Raw genomic sequence first — 21,613 nt, 5'->3', positions numbered from 1 at the left:
CTATATTTTAAAGACTAAATTTGCTGTAGTATTTTAGTTATCACCGTTAAAATATATAAATATTAATTAACAGAAATAATTTTAAAATAATATATTTTTCTTTTGCATTTATGTCTTGTTCGCTTTTGACATTTCCTAATATGTATATATATATATATTTAAGAGACGTGAGAGAATAAAAATAATGAAATAAGATTATGGTCGGATTAGCAATCTGTATGAACCAAATTGCAATTTTTCTTACTGTCCTGAGAATCAAGAATTCGCTGCGAGCATTCTATCTGTGAGCCATGAGACTGGCCAATGATCACATGCCACGTATCAAGCTAGGTGCAAATTCAACAACCATATGTACAACTTCCCAACTCCCCCACCTCTACGACGCCGTTCCACGTTGCAGATAGATCAACGTCGGACGGTTCAAAATTAATACATCCATGCTCCTGCGTTATACCATAAAATTTCTTTGCCCCCTCCTAAAACCCCTCTTTATTCGTCTCGTCTGCCCAAAACCAAAACCAGTCTCTACATTTCTTCTCTTGTTCAGTTTGTGCAGAGTATTTACATGTAAGTGCATAGATATCTAATTTCTCGTTAATAAATTGAAAATAACAACTTCTTCATTAGGTTTATTTCTAGTCTAGCTGAAGGCAGTCTTCTTCTCTTTGGCTCGAATTTCAGCCTTCTTGAACATTTATAATTTTTTTTTCTTAATTGGAAAAGCAGAAAAGAGACTAGATGATTTGATATATATGATTTATTTGTCTGGTTTTGACGTTTGATTCATTATTTCTTGTTAAGTTTACTATGTCGGTTGTGGCGTAATCAAAATCTCCGCATCTTGCTTGTGTTCTTCAAAATCGTGGTGTTACAGTATATGTTGCTTTTTTGTTTGTTCTACCTGTTATCAACTTTCACTTCTTCTTTCTTGGTACGGTCTTGATCGAATTGTTTGGATGTGTTTTCAGACCAGCATAACAGAGTTGTCCTGTGAAACACATGCTTCTCTTCATAGATCAAGAAACGTTTAAAAATGGCTTCTAGAGCAATCTTGAGAAGGAGGAGGTTTATTTCGGATTACCTGAATGCCTCCACACGTTCAATTCAAAGCTTCCAATGCATTGGAAATGCTGCACGGGATCAGGATTCTCAAGGTTATAAGTCCATTACTAATCATCCCTCTGTAAATTCTAATTGTGTAAGGGAATTGGGAAGACGGACTTTAGGAAGGGAGGAATTTCTGGTATTGTCAAGCTTTGGATATACTAACAGTAGATTCCATAGCATTCCATTTCTGGGCCTTCGATATGGAAGATTAGAATTCATATCTCCAATGAGTCAAAGTTTGATGTCACTGTCCATTCGTAGTGTTTCCACAGCTACTGCAAAGCAACCTGAATTTGATGGTGAGGATGATGAGGGAATGGTTGCCAAAAAGAAAAAGGAAGCATCCCCTGAAGAATGTGATCGGGCAATCGAGGGTTTGAATACTGCAAAAGCCAAGGCGAGGGCCAAACGTTTGCAAGAATCTGAAAAGATTGCCAGATCCATCTTAGAAGGGGTGTGGTCAAAGGTTATGGGGATAGGACCAGCTTTAAGAGTTGTAGCTTCCATGAGCAGGTGAAGCTTTAGCTCCCACAATTCTGTTTTAACATTGGCATGTTTTGGGATTGGGATGTACTTTGTTTATTATCTAGCTTTGTACTTTTCTTGCAGGGAGGACTGGGAAAAGAAACTTGCTCACTGGAAACATGAAATCATTTCAACATTGCAGCATTATTGGCTGGGCTTTAAGCTACTTTGGGCAGATGTGAGGATTAGTTCAAGATTGCTGTTAAAACTTGCTGGTGGGAAGAGTCTCTCCCGAAGGGAAAGGCAACAACTAACTCGAACAACAGCTGATATATTTAGGCTAGTTCCTTTTGCAGTTTTCATCATAGTGCCATTTATGGAATTCTTGCTGCCGGTGTTCTTGAAATTATTTCCTAATATGCTGCCATCAACTTTTCAAGACAAAATGAAAGAAGAGGTATAGTGGAACCTTTGTTAGTAGCTTTGTGTCTACTGTTATCTTCTGTCTTGTTTGCTTACATCTCCCTCCTGTGTAATAATTCTGTTTTTTTAGGCAGTATGATTTTATTCGTTAACGGATAATATTGTTTGAAACTCCAAGCTTTTTTGACCCCTTAGCATATACCTGAAAAATGTTTTCAGATATTTGACCCTATTATGAAACATGTATCCATTCTTCTTTGAGAATATAAGCTATTATAATTAATCTTCATTTGTTTATTTCTTTCAAAAAAAATCTCTCTTTATTTACCAAGTATTTTAGCATAATTTTCTGCCAAAAATAGTTATGTTCTTCAAGAGACTGATTTTGAGATATTCTTGCAATTTTTTGGCATGTTTTAAATGCTAGGACAGTTTGTTGTAATGTTCCTCAACTCATAGTCCAGGTTTTCAGTTTCTATTGTTGCATTTCTTAGTTGTACCTTGGTCTCTGGACCAAAAAGTTACCCTTTGTATAAGTAAAGATTCTACCTAAATCCTCCTTCATTGTGTCCTTTAGGTTGCGATAATTGGAAGATTATAAGGATCCTTTCTATAATTTTCTTTATTACTGAAAGTTGGGGTTTACTAGAGAGAGACAAACTTAATATCTTTTCTCATCCATCCTTCTCTTTAATTTGTAGTTGCATGTGGATGAGTTTATTGTTTCACTCTCTTTTGCATTGGAGAATCTAGATCTTTATGCACAAAACCTTGCTTCTGCTTGGTAGGATGAGCTTTTTATTGTATGCCTGTATTGACACATTGATATCTGTGCCTGTGGTAGCATGCAACTTTTACATGCATGCACATAAATTTGGTTTTTGCAGGGCCCTGTTCATAAGCAGAATAACTGGTCTCACTTAGTTTGGTGAATATGCAGGAAGCACTGAAAAGGAAGTTATATGCAAGAATTGAATATGCCAAGTTTCTCCAGAACACAGTCAAAGAAATGGCGAAAGAAGTTAAAAACTCAAGGAGTGGAGAACTGAAAAAAACTGCTGAGGATCTTGATAAGTTTTTGAGCAGGGTAAGAATTCGTTCATGGTTGATTATGTCCCATAAATTTTCTTCTTTCTGCTTAGCCAATTTAATTTCATAAATTTCTTTATTGTTCTATTATTTCTTTTTGTACGGTTTGTTATTTTACAGGTTAGAACAGGTGCTGGTGTATCCAATGAGGAAATTTTGGGATTTGCTAAGCTATTCAATGATGAGCTTACTCTAGATAACATTAGCAGGTTGCTTTACTTCAATATATGGTTAATACTTAGCGAAATTTGTGGGAAAGAGGTTTTTACTCTTTATATTATTTTACCAGGCCTCGACTTATAAGTATGTGCAAATATATGGGAGTTAGCCCTTTTGGAACAGATGCATATTTACGTTATATGCTCCGGAAAAGACTCCAAAGGTGAAATTCATGAACCCAACTAAATTAATTAATTCCATATATGTTTCTTGAATAAAAGGCTTCAAAAGTGAGTGGTTTAATATGAGTAATGATTACAAGACTCTATGGCTAGTTGCTAACCTGGTCTATTGTCGTTTGTTTTCTTTGAACTTCTTGTGCCATATTTGATGATTCATTAACCAAGGGCTGCCTGCATATTTTTTAAGAACATGGCTATAGCGATTGACAGAAAATATTTGGATGAAGCTTGTTAATATGTATAACAAGGGGTACATGAAAATTTTGATGTCAGCAATTTTTTTCACCATTTTAATTGAGTTTTTTTTCTCTTACTTTGATCTTTTAATTTTGCATGTAAAGGGATCTTCAGCTGAGTACATGGTAGTTTTTCCTTTATTATTTGAATTTTTTGTTGCACTTTACTGTATAATATTTCAGACAAGCAGGATGTCCTATGTACCTTCTTCCAGATCTGATTATAGCTATTTTTCATCCTAAAAGAAATAATCACCAGAAAGCTATTATCTGTATAGCCTTGGGTATTTATGTGGCTCTATTTTTCTTTTGTACTCCCTTTGTGTTTTTCTGGTGTTGCTCTAGTTATTTTGTAATGTAGCTTATAAGAAGCTTAGTTAGGTCTATCCAAAAGATAATTAATAAATAAATAAAAGAAGCATAATAAGGAGACATAAAATAAGAAGACTTCATACAAAACTTGGTTAATGAGTATAGAGATAATGGAGGGCATAGAGTGTGGATGGTGAACATAGTGAGGAATCTAAATGGTCAGGAGGTGAATGAGTACGAGTATTTACTAAACATACTCTCCACGGTCAGAACTAATGAGGACAATGAATAATGATTGTGGAATCTCAAGAATAATGGTTTCTTCACAGTTAAATCATATCATAATTACTTGGTTAATAAGAACGAGGTAGTAGATCCCAAGTTCCCGTTTCAGTAAATATGGAAGGTGAATGCTTCTCTAAATGGGAGGCGGGGCATGAGTGTATTTTGACAATTGACAAAATGATGAGGAGGGAAAATTTTTTGGTGAACTGCTGTTTTCTATGCAAAAGAGAGGTAGAATCTTGTAACCATATTATGCTTTGGTGCCCATTGGCGCACAAATTATGGACAATGGTCTATGGATTATTGGGGTTAGTTGGCCTATAGCTGGCTCAGTAAGAGATGAGATATGGGTCTAGAAAGGCATTAGCAATGGGATAAAACATGTGGATCTCATCTCTCTTATCATTTTATGGATTGTATGAAAGGAGAGAAATAATAGAGCTTTTGAAGGGATGGAAGAGGATTTTGTTAGAGTGTTTTTTTTTTTTTGAAATGAAGATTTTGTTAGAGTAAACAGATGGCTCTAGGTATTGGGTCTTTTGGTGATGGGGCATGGTATTCTTTCAATTGAGGAATTTGGGGATTTTATCAATATATTAACTGACTTGTAAATATTTTTGTACATTGGTGGTGTATCTCCTGATGTTGGTGAATTAATAATACAAAACTTCATAAAAACTTAGTACAAATGATCTCTGGAAAGCCCACCTGCACCTAACCAAATGATCTCACTTGGAGCAAAGTGATTAAGAGCAAGTTTGGGTTGCAGTGGGATGGCTAGGATACTGAAATAAGAGTTTCCATATCTCACAAGATCCTGTAAGGAGCTATTATTCAGCTTTATGGTTCTTTTCTCCCTTTTATGGTTACGGGCGGGTGATGGTTCCAGTATGTTATTTTGGGAGAATTCTTGGGTCGGTAATCTCCTATGATTTCCCTTTTTTCATATTTATGTAACCTTTTCCTTTGCATAATATTTCTATGTATACCTGTAGTGTTCTTTTAGAAGATCATTGTTTATAAAACCTGTTATTTGAAATCTTAATGATCCAGAAACTGTTGATATGCTCTGCTTGCTTGAACTTCTTGAGTTTGTGATCTTTTCTTTTATATCTTATGTAGAGTTTGGTCTTTGGACTCATGAGGTAATTTTACTTGCAAATCTTCCGTTGTCTTTTCACTAACAATCCTTTCAATCTGAATTTGCCTTTCTCTTAAGGTAAAGATTTTTATTTTGGATAAGGTTCTGAACAGGCTCAATGCTAACGACCTGCTTCAAGCTGGCAGGCTGAATGGTGCTTTATCTCTAGGTGTATGCGCGATGTACTTTCAGAATGCTGATTGTTTCAAAAGAAAATAAAAAGTGCTTTCAGAATGTCGAGCTTCATAGCCATCTTCTTTTGCAGTGGCATGGTTTTGAGGCTTTGGGCTAGGATATTTGACTTTCTTGTTGTTTGGTGGTTTTCTCCTCTGACCCTTTGGGTGTTTTGCTTCTTTTTCTTTTCATGGAATTGCAAAGAAGAGGATAGGTTACTTTGTTGGTGGGGGGGAGTTTATTTAGAGTTTGGGTATTTTGGTTGTAGAGAAGTTCTACAATTTTTAAGGACCATCTTTCTCTTTCATTACTTCTTTTGGTATATGATGACATTTTTGTGTTTTCTTTAGGCTAAGGCACTTTGGCCTCTTTATTGATTTTGCACAGAGATTTGCTTGCTATTTTTTTTTTCAGTTTTTTTTCTTTTTTCTAATATTTAACTTTTGGAGGTCATGTAGTCCTTCTTTGATTTATTTTCCTCCCTCTTTTCTAAAAATCATGTAATTGCTACTATATGTTACTTATGTTATTTTTACTCATTTATAGCATTAAGAATGATGATAAGTTGATTCAAGCGGAAGGTGTGGAGTCCCTTTCAGAGGCTGAACTCCGTGAAGATTGTAGAGAACGGGGGATGCTTGGGTTGGTCTCAGTGGAGGAGATGCGTCAGCAGGTTTTGGCTCAATCAACCCTCTTATACATGTGTCCTTTTTCCTTTGCGAATTTTGAATTTGAATCATGTCTTTGATGACCATCTTTAGTCAGAGAGTGTTAAATGTAATTCCCACTGGTTCAGTGTTAACATTGTTACCATCTTTTTCCGGCTCTGGTGGTGTATGGTCATAGAACCAGATGTGCTACCACATGGTATTTGTAATTTAGCCTGTTTTGTGACTTTGGTCCTTGAATGAAAACTGTCATTTGGATGCAGCAATACGAGATCAAGCAGCACCAGAAGGGGCAAAAAGATCATTTCTGTCCTGACCTGATGCAATTGTAGTTCATCAAAACGTATTGCATAATCATGCTACATTGGCTGCCGAGAATTGTAACTAAAACGTTGTATTGTCATGTTTGGAGCATTAGGTATTTGGGCGTAATGTTGTATTCTCTTCTTTGGAGTATCATGCATCTATGTGCAGCCACATATACATGCAAGTTGGTGAAGTGGACTGTTGGGGTAGATAGCTCACAAGTTTATTGCCTATAATATGGTAATTCAGTAAAAGAAAATGATTAGTGTGATTAATAATTATTCTACAAGGAAGAAATTGTTTGAGACTATACCATGTAAATCAGCAAAAAACACTCATGCCTGTCCATCTGTTGGTTTCTTTGGAGAGAGAAATGAGAATTTCGAGGGCACTTGTTCTCCTTTTGGTAGAAAGAGATTATTGGTTTCACATGTCGAATATCATGTTTAGAGGGCATCCTATTCTAGATGGAGAAGATTTGGGAAACCTTAGATAGACATGTTGATTTCTTTGTAACCTTTTGTATTTGGACAGCACCATGCCCTTAAAAAAACTGTACAAATATCATAACAATTATTAATTGTTAATAAGTGAAAATTATGTCTCTTAAGCACTTGAATGTTTCATAGATTTGACATATAGTTGATTATGTTTCTCAAATTGTGAACATCCTTTTGCAGCTTCGCGATTGGTTGGATTTATCTCTCAATCACTCTGTACCATCTTCCCTTTTGATACTTTCCAGGTGCTTTGAAGTTCTTAAGTTCTGCTCTGTTTCTCTCCCATTTATTTGTTACCTATTATGTTATTTGACATCTTCTTTCTAACCGAGTTCCTTAAAAAAATATGTACCTGCCTGCAGGTCCTTCACTGTGTCTGGAAAAATGAAGCCAGAGGAGGCTGTTCGAGCTACACTTTCCTCTCTACCTGACGAGGTTGTGGATACTGTCGGTGTGACAGCTTTGCCATCTGAAGATCCTGTCTCTGAGAGGAGAAGGAAGCTCGAGTACCTTGAGATGCAGGAAGAACTAATCAAGGTTGACACTTGTAGTTGTCTAATTTCACAATCTTTAAGAGTGTGCCTTGTTCATATCAAACTAAAGTCTCAAGGAATAACCTATGGAACATATAGTTTGAGTCTCAAGCACTATTCTAAAATTATACTAATGGTGATGATTCACTAATTTTGGTAGGAGGAGGAAGAGAAACAGGAAGAAGAGTTGGAAAAAATAAAAGAATCAAGAGTTAGAGAGGAAGATGTGGCATTGCAGGAGATGACTCTACCAACAGCAATAGAAGAACGGGAAAGGGAAAGAGGTAGAACCTTGGGAAAAAAGGAGCAACTTTGTGAGCTCGGTCGTGCATTGGCTGTTTTAGCTTCCGCTTCTGTAAGGACTTAATTTGTTGGATTTTTTATTGCTATCGTTTTCATTGCTCTTTCACCAGCAGTTGTCATCTCTGTTACTTTTACTGTATCTTTATTTCTGCTTTCTTGACAAATTAACAGTCAGTGAGCAGAGAGCGTGAAGAGTTCCTTAGTCTTGTGGAAAAGGAGGTACGTTGTCAACCTTACAAGTATTTATTAAAGGAATAAATGTATTCTTATACTTAATCTGTATTATAATTTGTGCTTATCACTATTGTTGTAGTTGTTGTATCATTAGAGTCCTAATGATACAAAAAATATAAAAGTTGTGGCACATAAATACTAGTTTGGTCTCTATATTTTCAAAAAACTTTTGTCAGTCCATGACCATTAACAGTGTTAGTAGAGTTGTCATGTGGGATTTAGGCTCTGGACGTGTTATATTCTGGTTGAGTTGTTCAACATCAGATATCACGTGTCTAATGACGTTACATCTGATGTGTAAAAAATTAATATTTTATTTCTTTTTCTATAACAAAAAATAAAAACATATAATTAAAAAAGAAAAAAAAAAAAACTACCGGCCCTTCTCTCCTCCTCCCTCCTCTTCCCAAACCTCAGCTCTGGAAACTATCTCCGGCAACCCAAACCTCACCATACCCAGCTTGTCTCTTCTCTCTCACCTTGTCCAGGATCTTCTTCTCTCGTCCAACCAACTCTCTCTCTCTCTGTCTCTCTCTTTCTCTTTCTCCCTGGGCTTTCACTGTCGAAAGTTATTAGTTTTAGAAGGAAATACTCCTCTCCCCAATGTTGCTCTTTGCTTTTCAAGTTATTTTGAGTTGTACTCTATTTGAATGTTTTCCAATTTCCAATGATCTCAAAATTATGGTGGCTCGGCGATATCGTCCTACAATACGATATTCATACTGCAGGTCCTGGTTCAAGATCTTCCATGAAAGATTCTACCTGAATTAGTTTGTGCTTTTCTCACTCTTTGGTTAAACATAACTGTACTTGCAGCCGAGCATGTTGTCAAGATCTTGTGTTAATTTGTTTGACTTAGCATCTGGAGACAAGTTGAATATCCATCTAACTTCCAGAAAGCTGCCGCATGTTATGACTGTTCTAGGGATGCAAGTAACAATGGAGATTCACACAGTCCCTTAACTGAATGTCGTAGGAAGAGAAGCATAGAGTCAAATTTTCTACCCGTGAATTCTCAGAAGGATTCAAAATCTGGAATATGGTTCTTTAGCCTTGATCAAGATTCTCTTCTATTGCAAATGAGGGATGGCTTTTCATCTGATGTTGATGTTGTTTATGTGGGTTCTCTGAGGGTTGAATGTAGATGAAAGCGAACAAGATGGCTTTTCATTTGATGTTCCTTCTTAAATGTAATACTTTCGACAGCGGAAGCTCTGAGAGAGAGAGAGAGGAAATGGGTTGGAGAGAGAGGAAGGTCCTGGACGAGGTCTGTTGAGGTTTGGGTTGCTGGAGATAGTTTCCGGCTGTGAGATTTGGGAAAAGGAGGAGAGGGTGAAGTGGGGGGGGGGGGGAGGGGGAGGGGAGCGATACTTTTTTTTTCTTCAATTTTATGTCTTTAACATTTTTAATTTTTAATTTTTAATTATATCAAAAAACAATTAAAAATTAAACTTTTTACATGGTAGATGTCATGTCATTAAACACATGACATCTTACATAGATGATGATCCAATCAGAATGTGACACGTGTTCAACTTGAGTTCATGTATCACCTCAACTAATATTGTTACAGGATAGAGATTGAAATAGAAAGTTTTTTAGAGTACTTGGACCAAAGTAGCAAAAAAATAGTATATGGATCAATTTGAATATTTTAATATAATACAAGGAACTAAATTAGTATTTTGGCCCAAATTATAGTATAGATTAAATATACTGTAAGAATAAATTTTTCCTTTTATTTTTTTCAATATTGATCCTTTATTATATGCTGATGTCTACTTGATGCTGTTTGTAAATTTTTAAGCAATCAGCTGAAAAGCTTGGCAACTGATTTTTTAAAAGATTGCTTTTTCTCCCCCCTTTAAGATATGAGCTTATTGATCGGAGATATGAAATAAATACGTGGCAAAATATGATAGTCTCCACCTGGTTGAGTATCAGTTGACTTTTATCTGATACTCCCATTTTGCTGTTGCAGTGACTTAACTTGTATCTGGTTCACATGTAATAATTTTGCTGTTTCCAGATGGAATTCTATAACACAATGGTGGAGAGAGATGATGTAGACGGTGAAATAGATGCCCTCAAGGCATATAGAGCTGCCCGAGAAGAAAGTGACCAAGCTGACGAGGTTTCCTCAGCATTAATGGAAAAAGTAAGTGTTTTGCAATATTACTTGGGCGCTTTTTATGTTCTGTGAACTTTTGTGCTGACTGTTTTCATCCCTTCTCATCCCTGAAGGTTGATGTTATGGTCCAAGATCTTGAGAAGGAAATTGACGATGTGGACAACAAAATTGGTGAGAGATGGCGAGTTCTCGACAGGTGCGCATCTGTTTCTCAATCATGTTTTATGTAATCCTTGCTATCAACAGGGTCTTTTCATTTTAATTGAAGAGTAAATTTTGAAATTCAGAAGTTATATGACGTAATCAGCTATCAAATGGGTTGACAGCAAGGCTCTCGCTTCTGTCTATATGAAGTAATGCATTTTAAATTCAAAATCAGAAAGATCATATTTTTGTACACTAAGCTTATAGTAAGAGTTTGTATGGTTGTTGCTGGTAAAAGACAGAAAGTGGATATTGAATTTTCAAATTCCAATAAAGCTTTTAAGAGTTAAACTGATTAATTAGATGGATTGAAACACAAAAGGTGGATCATGGATTGAGGATGGGTTAAGAAACATATAGGTTATATGATTGCTAAATCATGCATGCCGGATTGGTTTTAGGAAAAATGTTTTTTGTCTGGAGCAAAAGAAATCCACACATGTGAATGAACCCCTAACCGCGTGTAGTTTAGATGAAAGGAAAGGCCGGTTACATGTTCTTCTAATGTTTTGGCTATCTCATTAGTTTGAGCTGACTGCTAAATCCAGATAACTGTCCGGGAGGAAACTTGTTTTTGAGAAAAGGAAGTGTCAATTAATTAGGCACCAAGGAGGTGACACCCAATTGCAGGAAATTACATATTAGCCAAAATATTAACAGCGTCTCCAAGATCATCCTCAGAAGAGAAGATGCCCCTTAAAGAAAAAAAACAAGAGTGTAGAGCCAATAATCTCTAAGTTTTCCTAATGAAGAACACTTCCCTTCAAAAGCTTTATTGTTTCTTTCTTTCCAAATTATCCAAAGAATAAAGAGAGGAATGAATGCCAAATTTTCTCTTTGTTTTCCCCTGTGCTGTTGCCTTGCCAAGCCACAGCTCGTTGACTACAGAACTCCCAGTTACCCCACTTAATACCAAGAAGATCAAGGGGTGGTGTTCTACAAAGGATGTGTCAGGGGCACGAAAGCAAGATGGTGCCCCTCTTTTGGCAATATAACACCTATTGATCAAAATCTTCCCCAGCTCCTCCCCCCCCTCCAATGATCAAAATCCCTCCCCCCCCCCCAATGATCAAAATCTCCCACCCACCCCCCTCCCTTCCCGCCATCCCCAGAAGGACCAGAGCGCATTTTGTAGTTTAGTTGAGAAGAACTTATCCTGACAAATTCTGATGAACTTTCCAGACACCTAACCTATGGAGATCCTTGTTCTGTTTAGTAGTTCACTTGTTCTCTTTTCTTCCATGGATCCCTAAGTAATTCACTTGTTCTCTTTTCTTCCATGTTGTACTTAGTTTTAAAAACCTTCCACCAAAGTCCGTCCTTGTCGCTCATGAAACTCCAACGTCATTTGCAGGAGAAAGCTTTGTTGTAAAGACCAGGAGACAAGAAACACAGACCTCCCTCCTGAAGAGGTTTTTCTTATAGAACTCCAAGCCAACTAGGGAAACTGCCAATGGTCAATCAAGTTGTCCCATGTAAACCAACATGAAGTAAACTCCAATTTTTAGCAATGCTAATTGGCAAAAGGAAAAAAAGACATGAGGTAGATGGGTGGAGCAGATGGAGTGCGTGTCTCACGGAGGAACTTATAATGTATTAAATTCTAGATAAGTTTTGTATTAACTTAGAAACTTGTCCTCCCCTCAAATGTATTTAATTACATAGGAGATTTCTTGACGACAAATAAGTAGGAAATTAAGAATATTTCTTTCTGTGGACAGTTACTTTGATGACTTTAGGGATCAGAGGACTGGCAAGTAAACTTGACCATTTGTTGTTTGGTCTCTTTAGATTTTGATTCTTCAGTTTTTCTTTCCTCTTTTTCACTATGATTTAAAATTTTAATTTTTTGACATCACTCCTAACAGTTAAAAGTATTTAAAAAAAAATTATATGTGTGCAGGGATAAAGATGGAAAAGTAACTCCTGAAGAGGTAGCAGCTGCTGCTATGTGCTTGAAGGATACTTTAGGGAAGGATGGTATCCAAGAACTTATCAGCAGCCTTTCCAAAGATAAAGGTAAGCTACTGCAAAAGTTGTTCTAAAGTTCTTAAAATTATTATACTTTTTATTATCAAGCTAATTGTTAATATTTGAAATGCATTCACATGAGGGAATTTTCCTACAAATAGTTGTTTATTCTCTGTCTGTTAATATTTGTCGATGGAATCTCCTTAAAAAAATCCTGTAGACGGAGTACTTCTATTTATATCCCTAAAAAATGTTAATGGAAGTTATTGGCTAATCAAGTAAGATCTTGGTTCATAATATGTAAACAGATGGGAAGATTCTTGTTGAAGACATTGTCAAATTGGGTAGTCGCCCGGAGGAAGAAAATACAGCTGAAGAAGGCAATAATAGGGAGTAAATAGTAAATCAGTGTGCTAGAATAGTTAGCCAAATTTTAGTGGCTTCCCATTCCAACAGTCAATTTTTGTATTTCATCTCTCCTGTAGCATATGAACTGATTCTTTGTTAATGCTGTAGAAGAATAATACTGAGATTTGAAAAAACATTGTTTTTACGGATAAAAGGAAAATATAGAAACCTATTGACTACTTTTGGGCTGTAGCACACTAGGGTGAATGTAGGTGTAAGATTTATGTCCATGGAATTTTGCTTTTGTTGAACAATTTCTCGGCATCAATTTCAGTTGCTTAATGATTAAATATTTTGAAATTGGTAATAAGAATTGTTAATTTCCTTGGTGAATTATCTGCCATTTTCATTGAACAATTTTGAACATGCTCTACTGGATGCTCTTGTGTTAATATGCCACATCGGTTCTTGGACTGACAGCAGTGTAGTTCAGTACTAGTGTACAATTTGTGCCTATGTAGGACATATATGAAAAACTTCCAGAGAGGAGCTACCTTTTTCAGGAACAAACCAATGGAATACAGATAGGAGCCAAGAAGCGATTTTGGGAACCAACTGAATACAAAGCTTCAACTTGTACATGTAGCTTTTGCTACTTAGATCTCATGACATAATGGCAAAAACAATATGAATCTAGAGAGTTGATTCTTTACCAAATAAACTTACCCTAGAATCGAGATCAATTGCTTGCAAGTAAAGCAATGAACTCACCGATATTCTTATCAGAGCTCCCTCCTTCATTCATGGCTGCTATGGCCAAATCCCTCCACTTCTCTGAATTCTTTTTTATGTCCTTTCCCTTCTCTCCTTCCATAATTTCATTTATACATTTGCTGATCTCCTCTCTCGTGACAATCCCTTCTTCGTTCACTTCAACCCTGATCCCTACCTGCCAAACATCAGTGATAAACTTAGCATTAGTTGGTTGGTCTGTCCATTGTGGCATTGCCACCATTGGCACCCCTAAGCTCAAGGCCTCAAGGGTTGAGTTCCAACCGCAATGAGTCATGAAGCAACCCATCGACTTGTGGGCAAGAACTTCGAGTTGTGGACTCCAACTCACTACCAAACCCTTGTCCGACGTCTCCTCTTTGAAGCTTTCCGGGAGCTTCAATTTTTCCAAGTCCCTAACCACCCACAAGAAGTGGTTGCAGCTCATCTGTAAACCTCTTGCTAATTCAGTCATCTGTTCTCCGCTGAGAGAAGCCAAGCTTCCGAATGATACGTAGATGACGGAGCTGGGCTGCTTGGAATCCAGCCATGTTAAGCAAGTGACTGCTTGTGGTTTGAAGAGGGTGAGACCATAGTCTTTGTCATCTTCTAGTCGCTTGTCCAAGAACATTGATGGCACTGTAGGTCCTATGTTTTTGATTCTCCATTGGCTTGGCATCCAGTTCATTACCTGTTGGGAAAATAACATTGGTTGTTCAAATTTAGTGAATTTCATATAAAAATATAACATATACTCACAAATCTATAACTTCTATAATCTTCAAAGTTATATTGTGAACCCAACCTTTTTCTTTTCTGGTTTAGAAAGGACAAATTTTTTTTAAAAGAATATATATATATATATTTAACAAAAAGAAAAAAAGCCACACACACACACACACACACACATTCTTGCATGTGCAAGTGTCTCCCACACGGATCCCTCCAAGTGCCTAACATCATAATTGCTTATCTGAAGTAATTAAAAGAGCCAATTAAAAATCAGATGTGTCATATTTTAATTTTAAATATTTTGAGATTCCACCAAGTGCAGACAAATTTTACCGCCCATGGGGTCTGTACATTGACCAAAAACAAAAACAAAAAACAAAAAACAAAAAATTAATCAGCGCCTTTAATGTGTAATACTGGCTTGAATTTTAAATTGTAATATTTTTTTACATATATAATATTATTATTATTTTTATATTAGTCGGCGTCGTGGGGGGGACCTTTTTCTTTTTCGTTTTTTTTTTTGGCCGAACACGATTTGTGTGGTTGTTTTCACTTGTCAATTTTGTTAAGCAGCTATTAATAATTTATGGATTTATTTTATATATTTAAATTATTTTTAATCTTTTATTCTTATTTTCATACCGTGTCTCGTTTATTTGGATCACTTTCAAAATAAATAAAAGTGAACATTGATCTCAAAAGACGTAACTTATTATAACTTTAGTTTAGATTGTTGATTAAATCATCTACTTTTAGGTGGTACCGGACCAAAATTTATTCAACTTTTTTTTTTTTTAAATATTATTTCTAAATTGATGTTTTTATTTTAAATATTTTAAAAAAAACATAAAATATATTATTTACGTATTTAATATTTTATATAATATATATGTATATAATGGATACGTGGGAGATTTCAGTCCAAAATTTTTAATCAAAAATGGAAACCGAAAATTATTAGAATGATTATAAAATGCTTACTCCCTCTACTAGTAAAATAAATATTTAACAAAGTTAGCTTATAAAAACACAAAAAAACTTTTGCCTACACGGTTAATAAGATTTTCCAATGAGGGTAATTTAGATTTTTTTACCACACAGTTAATTATATTTACCAGCGTGTAAAAATTTTCAAAACTAACCGCAATTAATAACGTGTAAGTTAATAATTAAAGGAGGCAAATCTAAATCTACCTGGTTTTCCAACTCATCAAACGAGTTAGCCAGAACACACTTGGCTTCCCCGACATTATAATACTGATCCATCAGAAACTCTCTCAGAACACCGTACACTGTCGTCTCATGAACCAGAGACGGCAAGTCATTCCAGCTCAGCAACCCCTTCCATGGCAGCGACACTCCCTCATCTCCTCCCTTCACTTCCGCCTCCTTAAAATCATTATACACCGCGTTCACCGCGCACGATTGAGTAAAAAACGGCGCCGCATCGATTCCCGACTCGCGAGCCACGTCCAGCGCCCACGTCATGAAACAGTCGTACACGAGGAATTTCGGCGGGGGTTTGGTGGTGGTGGTAGTAGTAGTAGTAGTAGCAGAGATATCGTGGCGAATTAAATCGGTTAAGCTTTTGGTGATGCCGGCTCGGAATTGATTGAAGTATTCAGCGGTGACGCCTGGCTTGGTGCCGGGTGGGAAGCTGTCGTCGATTGGTTGGATGTGGAGGGATTTGGAAGTGGAATTAGGGTTTGGTTTGATGAGGTTGTGAGCAGAGGAAGTAGGGGTGAGGAGGGTGACGGTAAGGCCTTTTGAGAGGAGGCGTTTGGCGAATTGGAGCATTGGATTTATGTGGCCTTGAATTGGAAATGGTAAGACCAAAACATGGAGGTGAGTTAACTCGGTTGCTCCCTTCATCTGGTTCTTCTTCTCCATTTCTTTTGGTAAAGGTGAAGAAGTGGGAGGATGTCTTTATTCAATAAAGCTTAGAAGAAAACGACAAAATAAAAAAAAAAGAAGACACGTCAGCACGCAACACTTTTCTGTCATTATCCAAATTGCCATTTTGATTTTCCAACTAAGCAAATAAAACCTGCAATTTTTTTTTAAATTATATTTACACGTAGAGTTCGTTAAGTGATTTATAATATTTTAATTTAATTAAATATAAAGTTTAATTTATTATTATATTAAAAATTTTAATAAATTAAATTTATTTTTTTAATCAAATATGTACGTTATAATTTTAATTTTTATTTAAAAAATTAAGATATTTAAAAGGTTACGTTAATACTATAAGTTTATACAAAAATAAATATATAAAGATGTTCTTTTCAATATATTAAATATAGATATGTCAAAATTATATAAATAAATGGCTAACGGTTGTACATTAATACTAAATTTTAATAAAAATTTATATATTTTAATAATTAAATAATAACTAATAATAAATTTAATATATGATATTAGAGATATTAATCAATGGCGTACCAATGCCGAAAACTTGTACATATATAGATAATGTGAGTTTAATACTTCATCAAATTTTCATGTATTGGATATTTTCTATTATTATATTAATAAAAAATAAATATTGAAGATATATTTTAAATTAATATATCGATAGAAACATGACAATTCTATAATTTAATATAGTTTGATTTTTTTTTTTTTTAGTGATATATATATATATATATTAGCATTTAGCTTCACATCCGACAAAAGATCTCATAAGAGAAATAAAGGCCAAACCCTAACCCTAGAACTCAAGCTTAGTTACTGGCAACGAAAGCAATAAATTCATCAATGTTCTTGTCTGAGCTTCCTCCTTCATCTACAGCATTTCTAGCTAAATCCCTCCATTTCTCCGAATTCTTTCTTATCTCTGTCCCTTTCTCGCCTTCCATTATTTCCTTTATACACTCACTGATCTCCTCTCTACTCACCATCCCTCCTTCGTTCACCTTAACCCTAATTCCCACCTTCCACACGTCCGCCACGAACTTCGCATTCGTCGGCTGGTCTGTCCATTGCGGCATTGCCACCATTGGCACGCCCAAGCTCAATGCCTCCAGGGTGGAATTCCAACCGCAGTGAGTCATGAAGCAGCCAACCGACTTGTGAGCGAGAACTTCGAGTTGCGGACTCCAACTCACCACCAAACCCTTGTCTGAAGTTTCTTCTATGAAGCTGGCTGGAAGCTTCCATTCCAGGTCTCTGACCACCCATAAGAAATGGCTGCCGCTCATCTGTAAACCTCTTGCTAATTCAATCATCTGTTCCCCTTCCAGAGACGCCAAGCTTCCGAATGATACGTAGACGACGGAGCCGGGTTGCTTGGAATCCAGCCATGTCAAGCAAGTGTCTGCATCTGGTTTGAAGAGGCTGAGACCGTAGTCTTTATCGTCTTCTAATCGCTTGTCTAAGAACATTGATGGCACTGTAGGGCCTATGTTCTTGATTCTCCATTGGCTTGACATCCAGTTCACCACCTGTTCGAAAAAAAGACCAGCAAGATATATATACACATCAAATCAGCCGTAGCATTTATAACACAGAATATTGAAATGTAATTAACATGAAGATGGATTCAAAACATGTTCAGAAGATATCGACTGAGCAAATTTACAGACATTGCGATGGAGTTAAAGAATAGGGTAAACAGGGAAAAGATAACCCGGTTTAATTCTCTCGAAAGAGAAAACGAATTACTCTGTTCTGTAACTACCTCCTCTTCCAACGAAGAAAAAGAGTTGGATAAGAAGCATTTGGCCCGAGAAAAATTCGAGTACTGATCCATCACCAGCTTGAAAAAAGCAGGGAAGGAAGTTGGATTGGAGATGAACGAAGGTAAATCGCAGTTCTCCAATGGCGGCATCGCGGGCAACGATAATGGAGTCGGCGATAGAGGTAATTTATAAGTGCCGTGACGAAGATGGTAATAAATCATTTTCACCGCGCACGACTGAGTAAAAAACGGCGCCGCATCGATACCAGAGTCTCGAGCCAGGGCTAAAGCCCACGGCATGAAACAGTCGTAAACGAGGAATTTCGGCGTGGGGAGGGAAGTATTAGAAGCGAGATTCCGGCGAAAGAAATCGGCTAAGCTTTGCGAAACGACGTCGCTGAACTGGTTGATATCTTGGGTGGTGGCGGCTGGTTTTTGGCCGGGGTTTAACCCGTCGTTAATGGTTTGTATGTGGAGGGATTTGGGAATGGAATTAAGGTTTAGTTTGATGAGATTGTGAGTGGAGGAGGTGGTGAGTATGGTGACGGTTAGGCCTTTTGAGAGAAGGCGTTTGGCGAATTGGAGCATTGGGTTTATGTGGCCTTGAATTGGAAATGGAAAAACCAGAACGTGGAGGTGAGTTAACTCGGTTGCTCTGTTCGTCTGGTTATTCATCTCCATTTTGCTTCACGATTCTCTCTCTGGTTTTGAACAAGGTGAAAGAAGAGGGAAGTGGGGAATGTAGTTATGGAGCAATCAATTCAAGTACGGGAAATTACATAATATGAAAGGAGATAGTTAATGGATTTGGGGGATTGTGTTTTTAATTTATTGAAATCTACTCAAAATTAGTAAATTAGTATTTTAATTAAATTAATCTACAAATTGGGAAAAGAAAATCGTAATATTTAATGGAACTTCATTATATTATTATGGTGTAAATTTGCATAAATATCCCTAAATATTTGTTAATATATAATAATAATTAATTTTAAAACTATTTCAATTTAACACTTAAAAGAAATCAAACATTCTTTTTTTTTTACTTTTCTTTTCTTAAAGACTACTTTGTTTGACTTGATTTTTAAGGTTATGAGTGGTTAAGACTTATAAGGTTATAAATACTTTAAAAATAATATTATCTAAATTATAAATAGTTAATATTTGACCCATATTAATAATTTGAGTAAAACAAAATTTAATAATAAAATATTAGGAATGTGTAATAGAACTGCATAATAAATGTAACATGTGACATCACACCCCCATTTATGCATAAGATAAAAGTTTATATATATATATATATATTTTTTTTTTTTTTCTTCTGAAAATTGAATAATTTTCTAAAAGAAAAATTATTAAAAATGGTAGATAACCTAATGTTTGAGAATAAATGGTTAGATGGACCGACTAAATATTTAATTTTTCAAATGGGTTGGTTCGGAATATAATAAAATATCTAGAAAATTCAAACAATAAAAAATAAGAATAAACTTAACCTAAGTACATACATTATCTATAAGCAATTATTAAAGTAGAAAAATCAAATTATTAAATGATTACATTTATGAAGCATTGATGAGGATGCATCCACGCAAAATTTTATATTATTTGGTGACTAAACATTTAATTTAAGTATTAAGATAATTACTCCAATCAATTCTAAACACATGGTCTTGTTTGGTTTGTATTTAAACTATTATTTAAATAACACTTTATATTCATTAAATGCGTCTAATAAAAATTCCAGCCACCTATTTGTAGTAAAAGCCTACTCCTAACTTTCTCCTCATATCAAATAGGATTTTCCTCCTACCATTAATAGATAATGGTACTAGCTGCCCCAGTATATATATACATACATATATGTATGTATATATACTATATGGAAATAAATTTGAGACACACATGAAACAATACTAATTTAAACAAGAAAACATAACAATCTTTACTGAATTTTCTCCCACAGTAAAAAAATTTCTAATCTATCCCAATAATATAAAAATCATTAGTTTAATATATAGTTAGTACCTTCTTGGGTTAGAATCGATCTGGGTGTGTGTGTATACATATATATATATATATATATTATTGTTTTTTAAGTTATTTTTTATTCTATCATGAATTTATACAAAAAGAAATGTACTTTTTTTAACTTTGATAATTTGTAGAGTAAAATCTTTATTCGTACACTAGACGAGTATATATTATAGGGTCGATGGATCTTTAAGATTGTAGGAAGAAAGTATATATGTGTGTGTGTATATATATATATGTACGTATATAGGAATGAAGCTTATATAATAACGTACCTCGCTTTCCAACTGATCAAAACTGTTATTTAAAACCCAGTCAGCCTCTTGAAAATTAGAGAACTGACTCAACAGCAGATCCACCAAAGCCGGGTCGGAGTTCGGGTCACATATAAAAGACGGTAGATCGTTCACGCTCAAAGTTGGCAAAGGCGGCACCGTCACATTTTCACTATTCGCCGGAACTTTTATTTCCCCTCTACGAAAATGATAATAAATAGCATTAACAGAGTAAGCTTGAGTGAAAAACGAAGCTCCCCGGAGACCCAGTTTCTGGCCAACGTCCAAAGCCCACGGCATAATCGAGTCGTAGATAAGAAACTTGGGAGGACAAGAAGATTGGTTGAGACGAATAATGAGATCGGTTAGGGTTTTAGAAACGTTGACCTTAATGCGGTCGAGGTAAGTTTCTTCGTCGGGGATGATCTCGCCTTCTTGAATTCCGTCAGAGATGGGCTCGACGGAGATCGAGGAGGAAGTGGTCGGCGGCCGGTCTTGCATGGATTTTGCGGTGTATTTGGTGACGGCGAGGGTGACTTTAAGGCCTTTGGAGACTAAACGTTTGGAGAATTGAACGAGTGGGTTTATGTGGCCTTGTAAAGGAAAGGGAACGACGAGGACATGGTTGATCTCTTTCTCCATTTTTTCCTGTAGAATGTCGCCGCCGGCGACGACTGCAACGTCTCCCATCTATTGCCGGTATAAAGAATGATGAGCGAGGGAGTTGTGTGACGCAGAGAGAGTGGAGAAGATGACGGGTATTTAAAGGCAAAAGATCCAGGAAATGTCTTTAATTCGGTGGGCCCAAGTGTCGTTTAAGTCTAAAACGACAGTGTAAATTATAATTTTATAATTCATTACGTGTTTTGTTTTTTTTTTTTTTCCCCTAATTAGGCATTGGATATGGAAATTGGAAATCACGTGGGCTAATTTTATAATGTTGCCAGCAGCAGAAACTTGGATGTGCGAATTTTGACCTTGACAAATAGAAAACATTAATGCTAAAGGGAAAAAGTTCATCTGATCTTGGGAAGTTTCTACACAGAATATATATATATATACATTTTCCCCCGGATGTTCACACCTGTAAACCATTGGTCAGATGATAAGAGATACACACACACACATGTATATATATATATATATATATATACATACATACATGTATAGTCATGTATGAAAGTGATAAAATCAATTGATATTTGACACGTATATTTTATATATATATATATACATACATACATGTATCGTCATGTATGAAAGTGATAAAATCAATTGA

General features: G+C 35.8%; 3 protein-coding genes across 5 annotated transcripts; 1 reads left to right on the top strand and 2 right to left on the bottom strand.

Annotated features, from left to right (window-relative positions):
* Positions 1 to 420: 420 nt before the first annotated feature.
* Positions 421 to 13,070, top strand: LETM1 (LETM1-like protein). Of its 2 annotated transcripts, XM_088219170.1 has the most exons (15): positions 421 to 567; positions 969 to 1,620; positions 1,717 to 2,029; positions 2,936 to 3,082; positions 3,205 to 3,293; positions 3,374 to 3,466; positions 6,180 to 6,306; positions 7,288 to 7,352; positions 7,470 to 7,644; positions 7,801 to 7,995; positions 8,115 to 8,162; positions 10,207 to 10,335; positions 10,422 to 10,504; positions 12,416 to 12,531; positions 12,792 to 13,070. In XM_088219170.1, the coding sequence occupies exons 2-15, from the start codon at positions 1,034 to 1,036 to the stop codon at positions 12,878 to 12,880; spliced, it is 2,256 nt and encodes a 751-aa protein (XP_088075296.1). In that variant the 5' UTR covers positions 421 to 567; positions 969 to 1,033; the 3' UTR covers positions 12,881 to 13,070. The 2 variants fall into 2 exon arrangements, with proteins under 2 accessions (XP_088075296.1, XP_088075297.1); XM_088219171.1 differs by lacking the exons at positions 12,416 to 12,531; positions 12,792 to 13,070 and adding an exon at positions 11,867 to 12,302.
* Positions 13,071 to 13,358: 288 nt separating this feature from the next.
* LOC110812221 (UDP-glycosyltransferase 74D1) lies at positions 13,359 to 16,241 on the bottom strand. Its single transcript, XM_022038946.2, has 2 exons — positions 15,532 to 16,241; positions 13,359 to 14,293 (listed from the first exon to the last, which is right to left on the bottom strand). The coding sequence occupies exons 1-2, from the start codon at positions 16,225 to 16,227 to the stop codon at positions 13,571 to 13,573; spliced, it is 1,419 nt and encodes a 472-aa protein (XP_021894638.1). The 5' UTR covers positions 16,228 to 16,241; the 3' UTR covers positions 13,359 to 13,570.
* Positions 16,242 to 16,886: 645 nt separating this feature from the next.
* LOC110812237 (UDP-glycosyltransferase 74E2-like) lies at positions 16,887 to 21,083 on the bottom strand. Of its 2 annotated transcripts, none has more exons than XM_022038967.2 (2): positions 20,335 to 21,083; positions 16,887 to 17,786 (listed from the first exon to the last, which is right to left on the bottom strand). In XM_022038967.2, the coding sequence occupies exons 1-2, from the start codon at positions 21,022 to 21,024 to the stop codon at positions 17,067 to 17,069; spliced, it is 1,410 nt and encodes a 469-aa protein (XP_021894659.2). In that variant the 5' UTR covers positions 21,025 to 21,083; the 3' UTR covers positions 16,887 to 17,066. The 2 variants fall into 2 exon arrangements, with proteins under 2 accessions (XP_021894659.2, XP_088075984.1); XM_088219858.1 differs by lacking the exon at positions 20,335 to 21,083 and adding an exon at positions 18,023 to 18,994.
* Positions 21,084 to 21,613: the final 530 nt, after the last annotated feature.

The sequence above is a fragment of the Carica papaya genome, chromosome 5 (genome assembly GCF_054855325.1).
Source record: "Carica papaya isolate Zhongbai chromosome 5, ASM5485532v1, whole genome shotgun sequence".
NCBI lineage: Eukaryota > Viridiplantae > Streptophyta > Magnoliopsida > Brassicales > Caricaceae > Carica > Carica papaya.
This window is presented reverse-complemented; position numbering and strand designations above follow the sequence as displayed.